This window comes from Delphinapterus leucas, unplaced genomic scaffold (assembly GCF_059928025.1).
Source record: "Delphinapterus leucas isolate spDelLeu-1000000601 "Yukka" unplaced genomic scaffold, BTC_Dleu_Yukka2 spDelLeu_asBTCV2_sq25, whole genome shotgun sequence".
In the NCBI taxonomy this organism is placed as follows: Eukaryota; Metazoa; Chordata; class Mammalia; order Artiodactyla; family Monodontidae; genus Delphinapterus; species Delphinapterus leucas.
This window is the reverse complement of record NW_028322234.1, coordinates 12,566,141-12,587,426: the sequence shown is the minus strand read 5'-3', so window position 1 is coordinate 12,587,426 and position 21,286 is coordinate 12,566,141. Positions and strand designations below refer to the sequence as shown.

General features: G+C 49.8%; 1 protein-coding gene across 1 annotated transcript in view; it reads right to left on the bottom strand.

The window, feature by feature from the left end:
* Positions 1-1,775, bottom strand: part of OLFM2 (olfactomedin 2) — a 48,041-nt gene extending 46,266 nt beyond the window's left edge. The window contains exon 1 of the mRNA XM_022557333.3: positions 1,641-1,775. Coding sequence (XP_022413041.1) covers positions 1,641-1,775 — 135 coding nt within the window. The remainder of the gene's footprint in view (positions 1-1,640) is intronic.
* Positions 1,776-21,286: the final 19,511 nt, after the last annotated feature.

The following is a 21,286-nucleotide window of genomic DNA, read 5'->3' as shown; positions in this document are numbered from 1 at the left end:
CAAGAAGTCTGTCTCAGACTCGTGTATATAAACTTATATGCACACATGCAATTACATACATGCAAACCCATAGTCAGGGACATACAACTGCAGATACATCCACACCCAGATATAGCGAGTACTCAGGGACACACCCACACTCATTCTGGGATGCACCCTCATATACAGGCAGACACACTTGTGCCCTCATGCTAGCAAAGCACATACACTTTCTCACACCCTCCACTCACACACACACCCATACACACACCATGCATAGATAGATACACCAGGACATATTCAAATATCGCTTGATGTGACAGACACACAGATAAACACTGTTTCACACATTGGCTTCAATTCTGAGGATTTAAACTGCAAGCCCTCATCTGGGCCAAGCCCAGGGACAATTCCCTCCAGGAGCTGGACAAAGCCTGAGCACAGGGCACCCCCCTCTCCACTTGCCCACAACGCTTGGGAGCAAAGACCTCTTAGCTTTCAGTGTGGTGGCAGTTGGGGGCTAAACAGGGGGGCTGATGAAGTTGGCGGAACATCAAGCAAGAGAGGGAGCCCCCATGAATCCCAGTTCCAGGTATTGGGAGGAGTCCCAAAACCAGATTGAAGAGGGTAAGGAATGGGAGGGAAGGGGCGTATCTGGAGGAGGCTGAGGGAAGTTTGCGGTGGAGGATGTCTCCTCCCCTCTCCCCAGGACCACCATTATTAACCCCGAGGGAGTGCCCCCCAACACACACATCCTGCCCCCCTTCACCCCCCAGCCAAACTCTGTGGCTTGGGAAGCTGGAGGATGAAGGTGATAGAAGAGGATAGGATGGGACGGGGGAGGGGGCAATCCTGCAGTTTCTGGGGGCAGCATGAGCCCCAGCCCTGGCTCCCACCCCAGTATGAGACCGGGCCTCCTACGGAGGGTCAGTTATGGGAATAAATATTCAGCACGTGGTGAGGCAGGTAATGAGGAGGGAGATGCAGGGGGTGGGGTGTTGTGCAGGGGAGAGAAAAGGAGAGACAGAAAAAAAAAAAAGATACAAAGTCGGAGACAGCGCGACAGAGACGGACAGAGAGGAAAATAGAGACGCAAACCAGAGGAAAAAGAATAGAGTGAGACAGAGAGAGACAGAAAGAGAGAGACATAGAGACAGAGACGGGGAGAGACAGAGACAGAGAGAGAAGAGAGGGAGAGAGAGACAGACAGTCAAGGGGCTACTCAGAGACACCGAGACACAAACAGGGAGAGATGCTGAAGGTGGAGACCCTCGGAGACCCGGAGACTTCCCTATCCGGAGGCAGGGTTCCAACCAGCCGCCCGAATCTACCCTCCAGCTCCGCCCCACTCAGCCGGGACCAGGCTGAATTCCGCAGCCCTTCCGCCTGCGCCCCGGGGCCTGAGCGAGCCTAGTAGATTGTTGCCGCTCGGACACTGCACACTAATAATAAGAAATAATAATAATAACAATAATAAAAGGCGCGGAGGTGGCTGCGGGTCCTAGGGCTCCTCCGCCTCCGCGTCCAGCCCCCAGCCCCAGGAGGGCGCTCCCCGGCCGGACGCGCCGGGAAGCTGGGGGACGGGGGCCCCCGGGGGCTGCTGCTGCGGCGGCGCGAGCACCACGCCCCCCGGGAGCGCCCCCTGCGCGGCGGCCACTCACGATTTTCTCGGAGGCGCCCGCGCGGGACACGGTGCCGTTGAGCCCCACGAGCGAGGGCAGCGTCTGCGACATCCAGTTGGTGACCATGGCCATGGTGCTCAGCACGGCCCCGATCTTGAGCAGCGGCACCGACATCGCGCCCCCGCCTCATGCCCCGCGGCCGCCCGCCGCCTGGTGCTCGGTCCCTTGCCACCCAGCCGCCCAGGGGGCGCGAGCGCGAGCTGGGGGGCCGGGGCCGGCCGGGGGGGCTCGGGGACGCGGGCTGCGGCTCGGCGCGCCCGGCGGGCTCCGCTTATAAAGCGCCGCCTCGGCCCCCCCCCACCCCCTCCCGCGCCTCCCACAGCCTCCGCGCCGGGCACTTCCAGCCGCTGTGACGTCACGGCTCCGGCCCGGAGCCCGGCGGGGGGCGGGCGGCGCCCCGGCTGTCCCCACCCCTCTCCCCCGGCCTTTCAACCCCTCTGTCCGGGATCGCCCCACCCCGCAAGGGGCCCCCTCCGGCGGTATTCCCCACCTGCCCCCCACCCCCCGCCGCGGCATTCCCAGCCCCGCCCCCAGCGGTGTTCCCGCCCCTGCCCCCCGAAGCGAGGTATTCCCGGGCCACCCTCCGCTCACAGCCCCTTTCAGAGCCCCGGGCGCTCGGCCTGCGTTTAAATGGGCAGCCCCCCCACCCTGTGCACCCAAAGCTGGCAGGGGGCCGGAGTCGCAAGTCCCAACCCACCTACTGTTAGGACACCGACCCCGGCTCACTAAAACCCGGGAGAGCAGGTATGGGGCGGTGGGCTCCAGTGCGCTCCCTTGAATCGGGTGGCCAAGTGTTTCCTTTTCCCTTGGGGAAGGGGCTTCCCTGGTACCAGGACCACTTTGGGGACCTATTGGTTGTTTCCGAACGAGGGAAGCGCAGAGTGGCAGGTCCGAAAGCAACAGGCGATTACTGGGATATGGGGAGTGGGGTCACTTCTGCAGCAGGAGGACCCCCATGACTCCAGGGGGCGGCATTACAACCCCGGACGGCCGACACGGGAGCTAGCCTTTTGCCGGCAAGTCCCAGCTGGGTCTCCACTCACAACCCACCCACTCCACTCCACCCACTTGGGGTGGGGGCGGGGAACTGGTACTTCGGACCTTCCTCCAGACCCCAGGGAGCAGCTCCGGGGCCCGCCCTTTCGAAGGAAGGGGGAGTGCAGTGCCCTCAGCTTTGCACCCACGCACCAGCCGGCGGCGGGGCGGCGAGGCCGCCAGGAGGAGAGCCCGGCTGGTTTAATTTCCTCTGTTTTCCCTGCACTCACGCCCCCTCGTGGCGTCCCCGCATCACCTCGCGCTGCCGCCGCGGCCGCTGCAGTCGCCCTCAGTTCGCGGCCGCCGCCGCCGTATGGAGGCGGCGATGACTCAGGCCTTTCCCTGGGCCGTGGCAGCTCACCGAGGGCTCGCCTCGGGAGAAGCGCTGAACATGGGGGTAGGGATGGTGGGGGTCTTGAAGTATCCTTTTTTTTTTTTAGCTTAACAGCAGGGAGAGGCAGGTTCTGCCCCTATGGGACTTCCAGCAATGACCTCTCTCTGCCTCAGTTTTCTCATCTGCAAAGTGGGTGGTTTAAGGACCCATGGACCTAATACGTGTAAATGGCTCCTGTGTCCTGAGAATCAAGTGAAAGCTTTATTGAACATCTACTATGTCCCAAGCACTGTAAACAACAGATTTAAAAAATGCCTGCCTGGGACTTCCCTGGTGGCACAGTGGTTGGGAATCTGCCTGCCAATGCAGGGGACACAGGTTGGAGCTCTGGTCCGCGATGATCCCACATGCCGTGGAGCAACTAAGCCCCAGTGTGGCAGCTACTGAGCCCGTGCTCTGGAGCCAGCGAGCCACAATTGCTGAGCCCCTGCACCAGAACTACTGAAGCCCACGCACCTAGAGCCCGTGCTCCACAACGAGAGGCCACCGCAATGAGAAGTCGGTGCACCACAACGAAGAGTAGCCCCTGCTCGCCGCAACTAGAGAAAGCCTGCACGCAACAAAGACCCAGTGCAGCCAAAAAATAATTAACTAATTAATTATTTTTAAAAATGCCTGCCTATGTGGAGATGAACATTCTATGGGATAAGTCAGACAACAAATGGGGGTGGGGTGGGGAGTAAAATACCTAGGGTATCGGGAGGAAGGGGCATATGGACTAGGTAGGGGAGTAAAACTTTAATCGAGGTGGTTGGGGAATGTGACATTTGAGCAGAGACCTGAAGAAGGTGAGGGAGGGAGCCATTTGGATATCTGAAGGAAGAGTTCCAGGCACCAAGAACAGCAAGTGCAAAGGCCCTGGGGCAGGAGGATAAGTGTTCAAGGAACAGGAACGAGGGCAGTGTGGTTGCAGCAGAGTGAACTGGGGCAGACTGGGGAGAGATGATGCTTGTAAAGCACTTTGCCAGGTGTCTGGAGCACGGTGTTTCATAAATAGTAGCTGACATTGTAATTATTTGCAGCTGATAATGAGCTTTTAAAAATGAGATATCTCCTTGCCTACTTGTACTGCAGCTTGCATTTATGAGTACTGAACGCTTTGCAAACACACTTGCTGAGTGCTGGATGCAACCTCCCATGAACAGTACAGCAACTTCCCTATTTACAAGAGAGGAAACTAGGCTCAGAGAGGAGAGGGGACCAGCACATAAATGGGAGCCCAGGATTTGGACCTAGGTGGGTCTGATTTCAGACCCCCAAACCCCTGGGCTCCAAGCCCTTCCTGTTTAGATAATCTGGAACCCAATGATACTCTCTCACTCTCTCACCATTGGTGATGCAGGAAACTGCCCTGCCTCCTCCCAGCCAAACTTCTCCAAGGAGTGGTCTACACTCACATCTGCACTTGCTGTCTCTGCTTCCTTACCTCCCACCTCCTGTATGCTTCCAAAACTCCTCTCACTAACAGCACCAGTGACCTTACGATTTGCTGGTCCCACAGCCTCACACAAGCCCTCATTTAGTCACTCTCACAGGTAAGTCTTCATGAATCATTCCCTCCTTCTTGAAAGTCATTTGTCCCTTGACTTCAAGGCCACACTATCACTGTCTCCTGCCTTCTCCCTAAATGTCTCCCACGGCTTTGTCCTAGGTCCCTAGCCACTGTCATTCTGTATACTGTGCCTGGACCATCCATCACGCTCACATGTAGGGTTTTGGTTCCATTTGGCACACTCCCACCTCAGGACCTTTGCACTTGCTGTCTGCTCTACCCAGAGCACTATTACCACAGATACACATGTGGATTGTTCCTTTACTTCATTTATATTTCTGCGCTATCAGTGTGCAAGTCAGAGCAATGCCCTACCCTTCTCCAGAAAACTACACTTCGCAGGTTCCCTGGCACACTGGCTTCCTATTAGTCTCACCCAATGAGAGGCACTGGAGGGAGACTGGAGGGTGGGGAGGAAGGGAGAGGCCAGGGTATTTCTTCTCTTTCTTTCTGCTTAGGGTGGGGGTGTGTATTCTGACAGTGGCCATACCTGTGCCATGATCCCATGATCCCAGCTCCCACACAAGAAACTTTTCTTCATCACACTACCCTTTTGTCATGTGCCTCCAGTAGCTTTGTGCTGTGGTTTATTCCTGATCATCCCATCAGTTTGGCTTCTCAACTCTTCCATCTCACATTAACCAGTTCTCTATATTAAATTTCCTCTCTTTGAAACACCTAGACTGGTTTGTTTCCCTGATTGGACTCTGAGCGATCCAGCTATTGTATCCTGAAAGACATCCCCTGGCCACCTCATCTACAACAGCAACCCCTCTGCCCCCGTCCCCTACTCTGCTCTATTTTTTTGAACATTTATCACCATGTGACATTATATTGTACTTTTATTTGTTTATGGTTTGTCTCTTCCACTAGACTTTCAGTTCCAAAAGGAGTCCTACATGTCTGTGTTTTTTACAGCCTCATCCCTAGGGCTTAGCACAGTGACTGGCACATAGTAGGTGCTCAAGAAATTGTTTATTGACTAAATGAATCTACAGCTGAGGCTCCCAAAAGCATTTCTGCAGCCCAGATCTCCATCTAGAGCTCAAACCCCTATGCCTATCTGCTTCTTGGACATCTCCACTTGTGTGTTTCACAGGACTAATAGCACATGACACCCGCCAGAACAACCTCAATCAAAAGGCAAGGGCTTCCCTGGTGGCGCAGTGGTTGAGAGTCCGCCTGCCGATGCAGGTGACACGGGTTCGTGCCCCGGTCCGGGAAGATCCCACATGCCGCGGAGCGGCTGGGCCCGTGAGCCATGGCCGCTGAGCCTGCGCGTCCGGAGCCTGTGCTCCACAACGGGAGAGGCCACAACAGTGAGAGACCCACGTACCGCAAAAAAAAAAAAAAAAAAAAGACAGGCAGTACCAAGTATCGGTGATGAAGTGGAGAAACTTAAACCGCTTTCTAGTGGGAACATAAAATGCTGCAACTACTTTAAGAAACAATTTAGCAGTTTCTTAAAATGTTGAACAGAAATTTACCATAAGACCCAACAATTCCATCCACCCAAGAGAAATGAAAGCCTACGTCCATGGAAAGACTTGCATGTGAATATTCATAACAGCATTGTTCCTAATGAATGAAACAATTCGAATGCTCATCAGCTGGTGAATGGATAAACAAGCTGTGGTAAATGCATACAATGGAATGTCTTTCAACAATAAAAAGGAATGAACTACTGATACATGCTACAGCATGGATGAACCTCAAAAATATTTTACTAAGTGAAAGAAGTCAGACACAAAAGGCCACACTTTGTATGAGTAGTTTACACAAAATGTCCAGAGAAAGCAAATATATAGAGACAGAAATTAGATTAGTGATTGCCTGGAACTGGGGATGGGGTGGGGATGGCATGAGGGATCTTTTTTTTTTTTTTTTTGCGGTACGCGGGCCTCTCACTGTTGTGGCCTCTCCCGTTGCGGATCACAGGCTCCGGACGCGCAGGCTCAGCGGCCATGGCTCACGGGCCCAGCCGCTTCGCAGTACGTGGGATCTTCCCGGACCGGGGCACGAACCCGTGTCCCCTGCATCGGCAGGCGGACTCTCAACCACTGCGCCACCAGGGAAGCCCCCGGCATGAGGGATCTTTTGCGGGTGATGGAAATGTTCTAAAACTGGATTGGGGTGATGTTTGTACAACTCTGCAAATTTACTAAAAGCCATTGAGTAGCACACTTAAACAGGTGGATTTAATGGTATATAAATTATATCTTTTTTCCCTGACCTGAAAATTATCAGGAGGAAAAAAGTTCATAACTCTCAGAAACAATAACAATAATTGCTAAGGTTTATTGAGTACTTATCATGAGCTCGGCACCATCTGCAACAATGTACATGTAATATCTCATTTAACTCTCAGAATACCACTGTGAAGTGGATAGGGTTAAATTCCAATTTTTTTAATGAGGAAATAGTGGCACAGAGATGCTAAGGAACTTTTCCCAGTCCCCAGGAATCTATCCCAGACAGACCCAGTTCCTGGGTCATTTGGCCCTATTCAAAGGGGAAAGAATAAATGTTGATCCCTACCTCAAGCCACATACAAAAATCAATTCCATGTAGATTTTACATCTAAATGTGAGAGATAATAAATCTTTTAGAAGTAAATATAGAAGAATATCTTCATTACTCTGAGGCAGGTAAAGATTTCTAAAACAGGACACTAACAAGCACTAACCCTGAAGGAAAAACAATTATTTAAACTACATTCAAATTAAGAAATTCTATTTAACAAAGACATCACTAAGAGAATGAAAAGACAAGCTACATAGTAGGAGAAGATATTTGCAATCCTATGTCCAACAAATAACTGATATCCTAATTTTTAATTTATGTAAAAGAGAGAGAAACAGATATAAAATTTGGATGTATAAAAACATATATTCTTAAAAATTAATAAGAAAAAGGCAGACAACCTAATAGAGAAATCGGCAAAAGACTTGAGCAGGCATTTCACAAAAGGGGATACTCACGTGGTCAATAAGCATGTGAAAAGGTATTTAAATATTATTAGTCATCAGGAAATGTAAATTAAATACAAAATGTGATACCACTAAACACCCATCAGAATGTCTAAAGTGAAACAGAAAGACAACACCAAGTGTTGGTGATGATGTAGAGCAACTCGAATGCCCAGACACTACTAGTGAGAGAGTAAATTGGTAAACTCTTTGAAGAGTCTTTGGAACTTTCGAAGACTGCTCAGCAGTTATCTCCTAAAGTTCAATATGTTCCTCCCCTATGACTCAGCAATTCTACTCCTCGGTATATACACTTGAGTCTCACTATTTGTGGGTTCCATATTGTCAAACTCGCCTACCCACTACAATTTATTTGTAACCCCCAAATCAATCCTCACGGGGCTTTTGTGGATTCATGGACATTCACAGGGTAGCAAAAAATTGAGTCACTGACACACAGGTTCCCAATGGAGATCCACCACAGCCATGCTCTGGCTTTCTTGTTTTAGCTCTCATAACTGTAATCAAGTGTCTTTTTCACAGCCTACTTAGTGCCAAAATTTTCACATTCTCGTGCTTTTTATTGGTGATCTTGCTATTTTAAGTGGCCCCATGCACAGCGCTAGGTTCTGTCTAGTGCTCTAGGCCCACGCAAGAAAGCTGTAACGTGTCTTCCAGAGAAAATACAACTTGTCAATAAGCTTCACTCAAGCATGAGTTATAGTGCCTTTGGCAGTGAGTTTGTTGCCAATGAATCAACAATGTATAGGAAATAAGGTGTTTTTAAACAGAAACATTCATAAAAGGAGGTTGCACATTGTTTGGTCGACAAAAATGTCATGACCAGAAGCTTGCAAGAATCTAACCCCACGATGATTCAGTATTCACTAATTCAGTATTCACTAATTCTTTCTAGAACATAATTACTGCGAATAGAGAATCTACTGTACATATATACCAAACAGAAGTGTGAACAAGCATTCACTAAAGACACGTGTCAGAGTGTTTATTTCAGCACATTTTGTCTCAGCCACAAACTTCACCAGCCCAAATGCCAAGAAACAGTAGAATGGATATACCACATGCGATAATATCCACACAACGGAACACCATAAAGCAACAAAAACAAAGAATCAATCACAAAACAATAACACGGAGGAATCTTACAAACATTATGTGGAGCAAAAAAGCTGGGCACCAAAAACTACATGCTTAATGACTTCATTAAGTTACAAAGCAGGTCAAACCAGTGCATAGTGAGAGACATTAGCTTAGCTGTTACTCTTGAGGGGGCAGGTGGCAACTAGGAGGAGGATGAGGGGGTTTCTGGATTCTTGCAAAGTTCTGTTTCTTGATCTAGTACCTTATGTCACTTCAAGACAATTTATCAAGCTGCACCTTTATGATTTGCATACTTCTTTGTAGATATGCTTCATGTCAAGAAGGAAGTTTACTCAAAAATATGAATTAAGGTATCAAGTATAAAACATAAGGGTCATTTCTGTTTGATGTGCAGCAGGTAAAAATGCTAGAAGTTCCAGTAGAAAAGCTAGAAAACATAAACCAAGCAAAACTCACTGTCCTTTGTAAGAAGCCAAGTGGTCGCTGTCACCCAACTCTGCCTTCTTGGTCTCCACGGCATTTCATTCACACAGAGGAAAGGCATGAATTTACGTCTGCACATACACAGCTTTGCATCCCTTGGAACACAAATGGTGCTAATCTTCTAGCCTATGCCTGCTTTTCGTTTTTTGCTTGGTTACAGCAAATGTTTGGAAATGGTGTTGAATTCTCCCTGGAATTCTCTCTCTTGCCATCTCTGCTTTCCTGCCTGCTTCAGAATTCCAAGAGGAGATTCCAAAGGAGACAGTAGTCCTGGCTGAGGACCTTGGACACCAGACAATGAGAGGTACATTCCCCCTGTCCTCCCCCAAATATCAGTCCTACTATGCCTCTGGCTGTCACCAACTTGCCTCAGGTCTTGTTAGCTCCTGAAATAATTCTGTCTTCGCACCTTTACTGTCCCTACTCTAGTTTCAGTCAAAGGATCTGTCCCTCACACAAATCCAACCATGTCTCATTCCTGGCTTTAAAACCTTCTATTTAAACAACAAAAAAGCAAACATCCCAGTTTTGAAAAGGAACAAAGGATTTGACTAGACATTTCTCCAAAGAAGATATACAAATGGCCAATAAACACATGAAAAGATGCTCAGCATCGCTAACTCTTAATAAAATGCAAATCAAAGCCACGATGAAGAACCACCTTACACCCCTTAGGATGAGCTAGGATCAAAAAGTCAAATACTAACAAGTGTTAGTGAGGATGTGGAGAAAATGGAACCCTTGTGCACTGTCAGTGGGAGCGGAAAACGGTCCAGCCACTATGGAAAATGGTATGCATATTCCTCAGGAAGTTAAATACATTATTATCATACAATCCAGAAGACCCACCTCTGGGTATACACCCAAGAGTTAGAAGCAAGGTCTTGAAGAGATATTAGCACACTCATGCTCATAGCAGCATTATTCACAATAGCCAAAGGTGGAAGCAGCCTATATGTCTATTGAAGGATAAATGGATAAACAAAATGTGTTCCAACCATACAATGAAACAGTATTCAGCCTTAAAAAGGAAGGAAATTATGACACCTGCTACAACATGGATGAACCTAGAGGACATTATCCTCAGTGAAATAAGCCAAAAAGACAAACACGGCATGATTCCACCCACGTGAGGTCCCTAGAGGAGTCAAATTCAGAGACAGAAAGTAGAATGAAGATTGCCAGGGGCTGGGGGTAGAGGATGGGGAGTTGTTGTTTAGTGGGTAGAATTTCAGTTTCGCAAGATGAAAAGAGCTCTGGAGATGGATGGTGGTGATGCTTGCGCCATAATGCAAATGTACTTAATGCTACTCAATTGTACACTTAAAAATGTTTAAGATGGTAAATTTTATATTCATTTGTGGCCGAGCTCTGGATGGATGAGGTTGTGAGACAGACCAGGCTTCCGCTCTGGGAGTGAAGATATGTCAATGTTCTTGGACAAGAGTTCCTGAAAAATGGGAACAAAATCTCCTGCCCTTGTCACAACTCCCTTCTCCCCAGCACAGCCAGGCTCAACTTTAGAGAAGTTAAATCTTCCATCCCAGTCCTTGAGAGCTCAAGCAGCCACCCAGCCTTGGTGTCCAGTATAAGGCTCAAAACACAGAAGGCTCACAATGGATGCTTTCTAAATGAATACGTGAATGCATGAATAAATGAAAAGAGCAAGTTACAGCCTCCCAGGCACTGACACTGAATTCTGGGGACACAGAGTCATTGCCAACACCAACTGCTGGGATTATGAGAAATCCACACATGCCCACATGGTCAACCTGTATGGACACACAGTCACTGTGCCCACACACTCACAAACATGATTATGGCACTGTGTCCAGTTTGGCCAATGCCAAGTACACTGTCCCTAAACATACACACACACACCCCCATGGACACTACAGACACACTCCTATAGGGCCAGAGTTACAGCGAAGTGAGTCATGCAAGAGCAGAGGTGGATCCTGCCTTTATTTAAATTTTGATATTTTGTTCATCATGGATTTTTTGCATTAATTTTGAGTTTCTTAAAATGTTGCATTAAAATAGTATTTATCTTGGTCTCTGAGTCTTTTGGCACTCCTTTCAATCTTGCACCCAAGGCAAGTGCCCGGTTTGCTTCACACCCTGATCAGGACCCTGGCTGACACACATACCCAGGGGCATCTGCCCACACGTCTTCCCCAGAGTCACAGGGACGTACACAGTCTCTGAACAAACCTCATTCTACCACTAGGTGTCGCCCCAGCTCCTTCATCTTCGGCTCAGCATCAACACCACCATTCCTTAGGAAGAAAATGTCCAGTTCACTTATTATCTGGGAGTCCTCAAGATTTCCTTTTACTCCCATCTACCTGGGACATTTACATTTTCTAAAGACGCCCTGGGGGAAACAGCATCTTAACCCCAAATAGTGGTGCCCTGCAATGGTGGAATTTTAGGCACAGATGAAGAAGATGGGTTTTCCTGATGCCTCTGATCCAGGAGCTGTGGTTGACTTGAAATGGGTATGGGATAGCCCAAGGGGAGAGTTGTTCCCCCGACCCTCCCTTGACACAAGAGTTCCACTGTTTGAGAAAGAAAGAGATTCTGTGGGAGGAGGAGGGGGATTCATCCATTCATTCAACAGATATTTGTTGAGAACCTACTATGTGCCAGGCTCTGCTGTAGGCATTAATGATACAACAGAGACCACTGGACCCTGATGAGCTGCCCCTCTAAGGGAAGACAGACACTAGGTGAAGAAACAAATCCTGGAAATGTAGTGACAAAGCCTATGAAGAAAAATAACACAGAGTAAGAGCTCAGAAAGTGGCAGTGGGAGGTTATTTTTGATGGCCTCTCAGAGGAGGTGACATTTAAGCAGAAAGAGAGGGAGGAAGTTGAGTAGTTACCTGGGGGATCAGTGTCCCAGGCAGAGGAAATGGCAAGTGCAAAGGTCCTGAGGCATGCATTGTAAACTGAGCTACTCCTCTTGTCCCATCCACGAAAGAGGTGACCCCAAACCCAGATAGTACCAAAGATGTAGCTAGATCTTTTTTCTTTTTGTAAATGTATTTATTTTATTTATTTATTTTTGGTTGCGTTGGGTCTTCGTTGCTAAGCGTGGGCTTTCTCTAGTTGTGGCGAGCGGGGCTTCGTTGCAGTGCACGGGCTTCTCATTGCGGTGGCTTCTCTTGTTGCGGAGCACGGGTGCTAGGCACGTAGTTGTAGTGCGCAAGCTCAGTAGTTGTGGCTCACGGGCTGCAGAGCGCAGGCTCAGTAGATGTGGCGCACAGGCTTAGTTGCTCCGCGGCATGTGGGATCTTCCTGGACCAGGGCTCGAACCTGTGTCCCATGCATTGGCAGGCGGATTCTCAACCACTGTGCCACCAGGGAAGCCCTGTAGCTAGATCTTAAGGAGGACTTCCCAGTGGTCAGGAAGGGAGCATGTTTCCCACAGGTAAGATGGTAAGCCTTGGACCTGTCAAGCTCTCTGGTAGCTCCAGACCCTGGAGGGATGGACAACTCCTCTGACAGGTCCTACTCCCCTGTTCTCAGGGTCAAATCCAAACTGCTGTCCACGGCCCACAAGTTCCCACTTGGTCGGTCCCTCCTGGCTTCCCTGGCCTCATCTCCCCCCAACTCCCCTTTCACTCACACCTATCCAGCCACACCAGCCTCTCTGGTGCTCCCCAAACATACCATGCTTGTTCCCACTTTCAGGGCCTTTGCACTTGCTATTTCTGCTTTGAATTCTCTTCTCCTGAATACAGAAGGCATCCTTCTCTCACTTCCTTCAAGTGTCGCCTCAAATACCACCTTCTTAGAGACACCGCCTCTACCACACCTGCTAAAATAGCCCCCCACTGCACCACCATCACACTTTAATCCCCTTTGCCCTGTTTATTATTCTTCATGCCACTTGCATTGTATTATATATTGATTTAGCTGTTGACATTGTATTATATATTTATTCGATTCTTGTCTGTCTCTCCTGCAACAAGGTCAGCTCCAGGGGGGCAGGGATTTGATGACTTGGCTCATGGCTATATCTCCAATGCTTCGTCATATCTGTTGATTGAATGGACAAATGAATGATTTCTAGAAAGAACCCCTGGTGGAGACCAGGGCCCATCAAGGACCGAGGAGGGGGTTCTGGGAAGTGATGGAGGGGACGGAGATGGGACAGAGCATCCATTCTCCAGACCTCTTCCTTCCCTGGGGCACCAGGCTGGGTGGGCAAGCTGGGGCACACAACACTGTAGTGCCCATGGCCGCCTGGAGGCACTGTAGTTGGTGGGAGGACCCTACCAGCCTCACCCTAACTGATTACCCCAGCTTAGCTCCGCCCCACCGGCCATTTAGCCCCACCTCCACTGAACCCAGTTTAGTCCCACCCCCTAAAGAGCCTGGTATGGGTCTCATGCATCTTCATGTTAGCCCTGCCCCCAAGCATCTCCCACCCTCCTCTGGGGTCACCCAACATCACCTCTCACTGCACTCTCCCACACCCTTAGGCAATCTTGGCGAACAAACAGGAAATCTAGAGTTTCCTAGGGGCCAGCAGGGGTGGAGGAAAATCCCCAGGTGGTGGCTCCAAGGATCCTCCTTGGAGACCCAATTCAACTTCACTCCTGGTGCATTTTTATGCACCATTCTCTCAATTGTATACCTCTTTCGGTCTCTCGTCTCTCTCTCTCAGCTGACTCTCTTTACTTCTTTGGGGCTCACATATCAGTTGAGCACACAGTATGTGTGGCCTGATGCTTGGCTCTGAGCACACTTCCCATCCCAGCCAGTATGTGGGTCCTGAGATAGGGAAACAGAGGAGTGAGGGAGGGAACCTCACGAGGTCTCCTTGTAGCCTGGAAATCTTTCTATCTAGAATCTGATCTCCATCCCTCCCAATAGCCCCCCTCAGGGTGGGTACAAGGTTCTGATTCTTCTCTTGGCCAGGAAAGAGAAGGTGCCAGGACTGTTTTTCCTCTGAGCTTCTACCTAGAAACCCTCCGAGTGTTTACACAGGCACTGTTCACACCCATGGAGTGGATTATTTAACAAGAGGGTAAATGTGTGGGCTAAGGAGCCGGACTGCCTTGGTTCAATCCTAGCTCTGCCACTCCCAAGCTGTCTGAGCTTAAGCAAGTGACCTAACTTTTCTGTGCCTCAGCCCCCACCATCTGTAAAATGAAGGTAAGCTTCTCAGAGGATTAAATGTCTTAGTTCATTCGGTGTGCTTGAAACAGTGCCCAGCATATAATAAGCACTTAATAAGTGTTAGCTGTTATTATAATTATTTTATTATTTTGGAGAACTTAGGGGGCTCCCACCCCCAAGATGGAGGAGGAAGGAGGTTTCCCAATAGCATTAGAAAGCTGGGACCACCCCCCCCCGCATTTTGAAAAGCCCCCATCTCTTGCCCAAGAGATGAGGTACCATGGAGAGGGAGACGTGCTCCTGTGAAAGCATGTAGTGTGCAAGGCACCAACACACACACACGGATGTACACGTTCGCACACACAGCCCTTGCCCCGCACACCTGCTTTTAGAGTGACTTAGGCACAGAATGACACATGGTTACCCAAAGCTCCCACATAGCCACACACCTGGTCACCCACATTTTGTACAACACCCGGGCAGATGGGCCAGGGTCATGGGGACACTGACACACACCGTCCTTTATACACAGCCACAGCTGCCCACATACCGCTGGGATTAATACAGTCCTCACTTGCTGTTACACAGCCGGTCACACACAGATACACAACTCCCGGTCTCAGGCTCACAAGCCTTCCACATCGGCCCTCCAAGTCACAGCCTCCCACTGTCACATACAGACTCTGCCTCAGGTACAAACACCCTCCCCCAACCATGCCCCAAGTCATGCACGGTTGGGCACACCTGCACAGCCACACACGCAAACTCTCAGTCACACCCAGCTGTGAGACATAGGCACACACGTTTACCCAGCACCCTCCAGCACTTCACACACGTCCCCGTCAGTCACTCACACGTGAGTACCGCCCCCTTGCCCACCTTGGGGGTGCGGGCAAGGAGTGGGGGGCTATAAAAGCCAGGCACCTCCTACCATGATGGGGGAAGTGAAGGATAAGCGACACACAAGGCCCCCTGAAGTCCCCCCACAACCCCACTTAGCTCGAGCGAGATGGCGGGTGTGGGCTCCGGGTCACCGAGAGGTTAAGAACCCCAAAGCTGGGATCAGGTTGTCTCCCAAACCATCCCAGCTCTGAGGCTGGATCTGAAGCTCCCCTTCCCATTCCCAAAGCCAGGGTGGACGTCCCAGCCCCTCCCTCGCTGCGACGCCCCCTCCCTCGCAGCCGCGGGGGGCTCATGGAGCCCCCAGTCCCGTTTCTGCGGGGCCCCCTGAGCCCCCGCCCCTTCTGGAGCCCTCTGCGCCCGCACCTGCCTGCCGGGCCCCTACCTGTCCGGCGAGGCCTGAACACAGCAGCAGCAGCAGCGGCAGCGGCAGCGGCGGCGGCGGCGGCGGCGGGACCGTGAGCGGCCACATGACGTGCCCCCGGCCCGGCGTCCCGTCCCCCGCCCGCCCTAGCGACGCCTCGGCACGGGGACCGCCACCAGGCGCTACCCCGCCCGCCGGGCCGGGCGACCCTATGCCGTCGCCCCCCCGGCCTCGCGGGCGGCTGGGATTCCGCCCCACCCCCGCCCCTCGCTCGCTCCGAGTCTTTGTTGCGGGCTCCGCCCCCCGCCCCGCCCCCAGCTCGTCTTAGGGCGCCGACGGAGCGGGGTCTGGGGTCGGCGAAGCGGGGGGGAAAAGCCGGCACCCGAGAGGGTAGCTGGGATTGCGACCCAGAACCCCAAGGCCAATCTGGGGGTGGCTCATGGAGATGGGGACGGTGAGGGGGTTCCTTCACGTGGTAGTCAATTTCACCCTCCCTGGACATTTCCCACGTTATAAATGGGGTTGGGAGAGGGATCAAGGGGCAGGGGGCGTAGGAGGAAGGCCTGGTAGCAAAGAAGAGAAATTGAGAGGACTCCTCTTTAAAAAGCTCAGGAGTCAACAGAGAAACTGAGGCAGAGTCTGTGAAATTGGGCTTCGAGGGACGGATCACTGCAGGGACGGGGGCGGAGATGGAGACAGAAAGTGAGAGACAGATACAGGGGGCGGGAGATCTCTAGACGAGGCCAAAGGGGATGGCCAGCTGGTGGGCATCTTCCTTCCCCCATCACACCTGGGACAGTCTCTGTTTCCCATTGCAATGGCCCAAGACAAGAGACCAGATCCTGAGAGAATCAAAATATTAAGGCCACCTCCACACGAAGCTGTTTGCATACGAAGGGCGTCGTCGTCCAGCCTCCGGACTTTCTCTGCCTGTCCCCCCTCATCGGTCTCCCCAGACATCTTCCCTCACCGAAGTTCCTCTATGGTTTTTTGGGTGAGGTAGCAAGCAAGTCAGGTTATAGAGAAATAAGCCATAAAATATTGGGAGTGGGGAAGCCTGGCATTTTTCTTACCCTACTGTGTGCCCTGCAGATAAGTTATGGTTTTGTCAAAGCAAGGAGAAAGAGCTTGTTATCCAATAAGACCTGGGCTCGACCCTGGTTCTGTCACTTCTTGGCCATGTGACCCCAGGCAAAGAGCTTTCCTTCTCTTAGGAGACCTGTTTCCTCTTGAGGTGTTGGGGACTTCTGTGACTTATGAGTGAATAGAGCACCTAGCCAGCGCCCAATCCCCAGAGGGCATTACTACAGTGAAGCGTGGGGTTGAGGACACTGGCCATGGGATGTGGGACACAAAACAGAATCTGAGCCAGGAAAAGCATCTCATCATCCCTCTCCCTCTTTTTCCCAGATGGGAGATGATCTTTTGCTGACTCCTCAGGCCAAGCCTGCATTAGGCATGGGATAGGAGAGGGGTATTGGTTGTTGGAACCCACGAGCTCTTGACGAAGAGTGGGCTGTGGTCAACTCGGGTGGAGGAGGGCCCTGCTTGTCCCTGTCCCTTTCCTTGTCCTTGTTAGTGCTGTGTTTCAGAACCACGGACAATGTCCTCCTTGGGATTGGTCACGGAGGAGGTCATTGTATGGTCAAGCTATGGCCTGTGTTGTGTGGTTGACATGGGTCAATAGGCCCTTAGGTCCATTCCTCACCCTTCCCCTGCTCTGTTTCAGGAGAGATGGCCCCTGAAAACTACATTTCCCAGGTTCCCTTGATCCCTACAAACTACATTTCCCAGGCTGGGCTCAGGCAATGGGAAGCCTGGAGAGAGATTGGAGGACCGGAGAAAAAAGAAGCCAGGGTATTTCTCCCTCTCTCTCCAGTTTGGGTGTCTCTGGCCGTGGCTGTTGTCTCAGCCTCTGTGGTCTCAGCCCCTTTGAGGGTCCCCACCATGGTTCATTCATCTCCTGCCAGGTGGCCGTAACTCTGGTAAACACCTCCTCCCTTTGCTGCTTCAGACCTTGGAAGGTGGTGGCTTGCTCTTCTAGAGTAGATTCACCGCCCCCTATTTGCTCTTAAAGCTTAATTAACTCCTCTGTAACTAAATCCCCATATTAAATTCTTGCTATTGAACTATCTGGTATGAGCTTTGTTTTTCTGATTAGACCCTAGCCAATACATTCAGTGCTGTAGACATAACCACAGCTGTGGTCAGTGGCACTGCCAGTGGCCTGATCGTGCTGTAGTCGATGTTCTGTTAAACCGTGATCTGCACTGCCCTCAGCATCCCGGTTCTACTGTGCTCAGCATTGTGGTCAGTACTGTGGTCTCCACTGGTCATTCTTGACTGTGCTGTGGTCAGTGTGGTGGTCAGCTTCCCGGCTGTGTGTGGCTCACAGTCACAATCACTGTCCTGGTCATGCTGTGGTCAGTGTTCTGACCTAGCTTTGGACAGTGACCTGGCCAGGCTATGGTCAGAATTATTATCGTGTTGCAGTGTGGTCAGGGTCATACTCAGTGTCCCGGTTGTACAGTCGTCAGCTTCAAGATCAGCACCATGGTCAGTGCTACGATGAGCATGATGTCTGCCTTGTGCACCGTCATTGAAGAGAGATCAGCTTCTCAAGGACCTTGTACAACCAAACTGACGGACCAGGTGGCTTGGGGTCTGGTACTGCACAGTCTGCTCTCTACAACGTGCAGAGGCAGGGGAGAAGGGCAGTGGATCCCTGCCACCTCTCGCCAGCTGGCCGTTGGGTTTTCTTAATCGATGCTTGGGCAGCCATTGGCTTTACTCACCTGTGACCCCTCTATGTGTCCAGCCAGAGGACGAAACAGTCCAGGCCTTTGTTTTCCCATACTCTGCACAGGGCCTGACATGGAGAAGATGATCAAGAAGAATTTAATGAGTAAATGAATCTAGGCCATTCATGTCTACCCATACATTTGCTCTTGCTGACCCCTCCATATATTATTCAGGGCTCCTTTGATAGCAAGTAGCAGAAAGGCAACTTGAACTGTCTTAAACAAAAAAAGAATACCTATTAGCTCACATAACTGAAAGAAAAATCCAGAGGTAATGGAATTCAGGCATGGCTGGATCCAGGGGTTCTGTTATATCATCAGAATTCTGTCTCTCTCCATTTATCATCTCTACTGTTCTCTACAAGGGATCCCTTTTAGCCAGGAGGTGTTAAAGATAATTCCCAGGAGCTTACATCTTCCAAGCTCAGCAACTTCAGCAAAAAGAGAGCTTGCAAAATAATGTCTCTCATTGGTCCATCCCAAGTCATGTGCCCATCCCTGAGCCAATCATGGTTTCAGAGGAATTGATTATGTGGCTTGACCAGACCTGGCTCATAGTTCACCCCTCTGGACCCAGAAAGTGGAGTTAGCCTCATTCAATCTATATTGGATGGAGAACAAGGGAGCAAAGTGTGTGTGGTGGGGGGAGATATGGAACTTTTACCATTGAAAGAGGGAAAAACTCCTGTGTAAGCAAAACCAAAAGACAATGAATTGACTCTCAGCACCACCCCAGCCTCCAGGTGTGCGTTCCTACACTACAGAGGCTGCAAAGCTAAAAACTATGTTTTCCAGACTCCCTTGCAGCTAGATTTCTGTATGGCAATGAGATTCTATCAATTGGAAGATTGAGATGTGGGTGGGGGAAGTGGATGGAGGTCATCTAGAAAGATGTGGGTTTTCCTGCAGAGATGTTACTGTCTTCAGTCACCAGTGTCACTAGCTTTTGTTGAGAGGCAGTTGCAAGTGACAATGAGGGTAGCTTCCAAATCTCTAAACTGCAACCATGGAGATGTATTTTTTTTTAAAAAAAACAGTCTTATCAAGATATAATTCACGTACCATACAATTCACCCTTTAGTGTATACTTCAATGGCTTTTGGTATATTACATTATTAATTTTTTAAGTTGTAGTAAAATATAAGTATCATAAAATTTGCCATTTAAACTATCTTTCTTTCTTTTTAAAAAATATTTTATTTATTTATTTATTTGGTTGTGCTGGGTCTTAGTTGCAGAAGGCGGGCTCCTTAGTTGCAGCTCGCCAACTCTTTATTTGTAGCATGTGAACTCTTAGTTGCAGCATGCATTTGGGATCTAGTTCCCTGACAAAGGATCAAACCCGGGCCCCCTGCATTGGGAGCTCAGAGTCTTAATCACTGTGCAACCAGGGAAGTTCCATCTTCCTTCCTTCCTTCCTCTTTCTTTCTTTCTTTTTCTTTCTTTCTTCCTTCCTTCCTTCCTTCCTTCCTTCCTTCCTTCCTTCCTTTCTTTCTTTCTTTCTTTCCTTCTTTCTTCCACACTGCGTGGCTTGTGGGATCTTAGTTCCCCAAGCCAGTTATCAAACCCAGGCCCTCAGCAGTGAAAGCACAAAGTCCTAACCACTGGACCACCAGGGAACTCCCTAAACCACTTTTAAGGGCACAATTCAGTGGTATTAATTACCTCTTCAGTGTTGTGAAACCATCAACACTATCTGTTTTCAGAACTTTTTCATCTCCCCAAAACCCTGTAACCATTAAACAATAACTCCTCATTTTTCCCATCCCCAACCCCTGGAACCTCTAATCTACTTTCTGTCTCAATGAATTTGCCTATCTAAGATATTTCATATAAGTGGAGTCACACAATATTTGTCCTTTTGTGTCTGGCTTCTTTCACTTAGCATAATGTTTTTGAGGTTTATCAAAACCTTATGGTATGGGCTTCCCTGGTGGCACAGTGGTTGAGAGTCTGCCTGCCGATGCAGGGGATGCGGGTTCGTGCCCCGGTCCGGGAAGATCCCACGTGCTGTGGAGCGGCTGGGCCCGTAAGCCATGGCCGCTGAGCCTGTGCGTCTGGAGCCTGTGCTCCGCAACGTGAGAGGCCCACATACCGCAAAAAAAAAAAGAAAAAAAAAAACCTCATGGTATGGTATGTATCAGAAATTTATTCCTTTTTATAGCTGAATAATATTCCATTGTATGGCTGGACCGGATTTTGCTTATGCATTATGGTGATGTATTTTTTTATTTTATTGGCATATAGTTGATTTACAATGTTGTGTTAATTTCAGGTGTACAGCAAAGTGATTCAGTTACACATATACATATATTCATTCTTGTTATGGTGATATATTCTTGAAGTCAGTGGTTCCCAGTGTGTTATTCCCCACCTTCCTATGTGAATATCAGAGGCAGAAGCTCCTGGAAGGGTCAATTCAGAAGTCATGTTCTGTAGTAAGTCATCCAATAGGCTTAGCCTAGAGCCCCATCCTTCTGCCTTCCAACAGGTTTGTAAGCACCAGATTCCCTGATTTCGGTCCTTATTTCCTATAGCTAAACCCTGATTGATATGTTCTTGGAATATTCATTCCCCTTACCTGTTTGGAGAAAACCTTGTCATTCATGAAGTCCTAATACCCCAGGCTATGTGCGACTACCTACTCAGGGCTGCATCTCTCTCTCTCTCTCTCCCACACACACACTTTTTTTTTTTTTTTGGCTGTACTACGTGGCTTGCAGGATCTTAGTTCCCGAACCAAGCATCAAACCGATGCCCCCTGCCATGGAAGTGCAGAGTCCTAACCACTGGACCACCAGGGAATTCCCTACATCTCTCTAATAACAACCAGCCCCACTCATTGAGCTCCCACTAAGGACTCAACACCAGG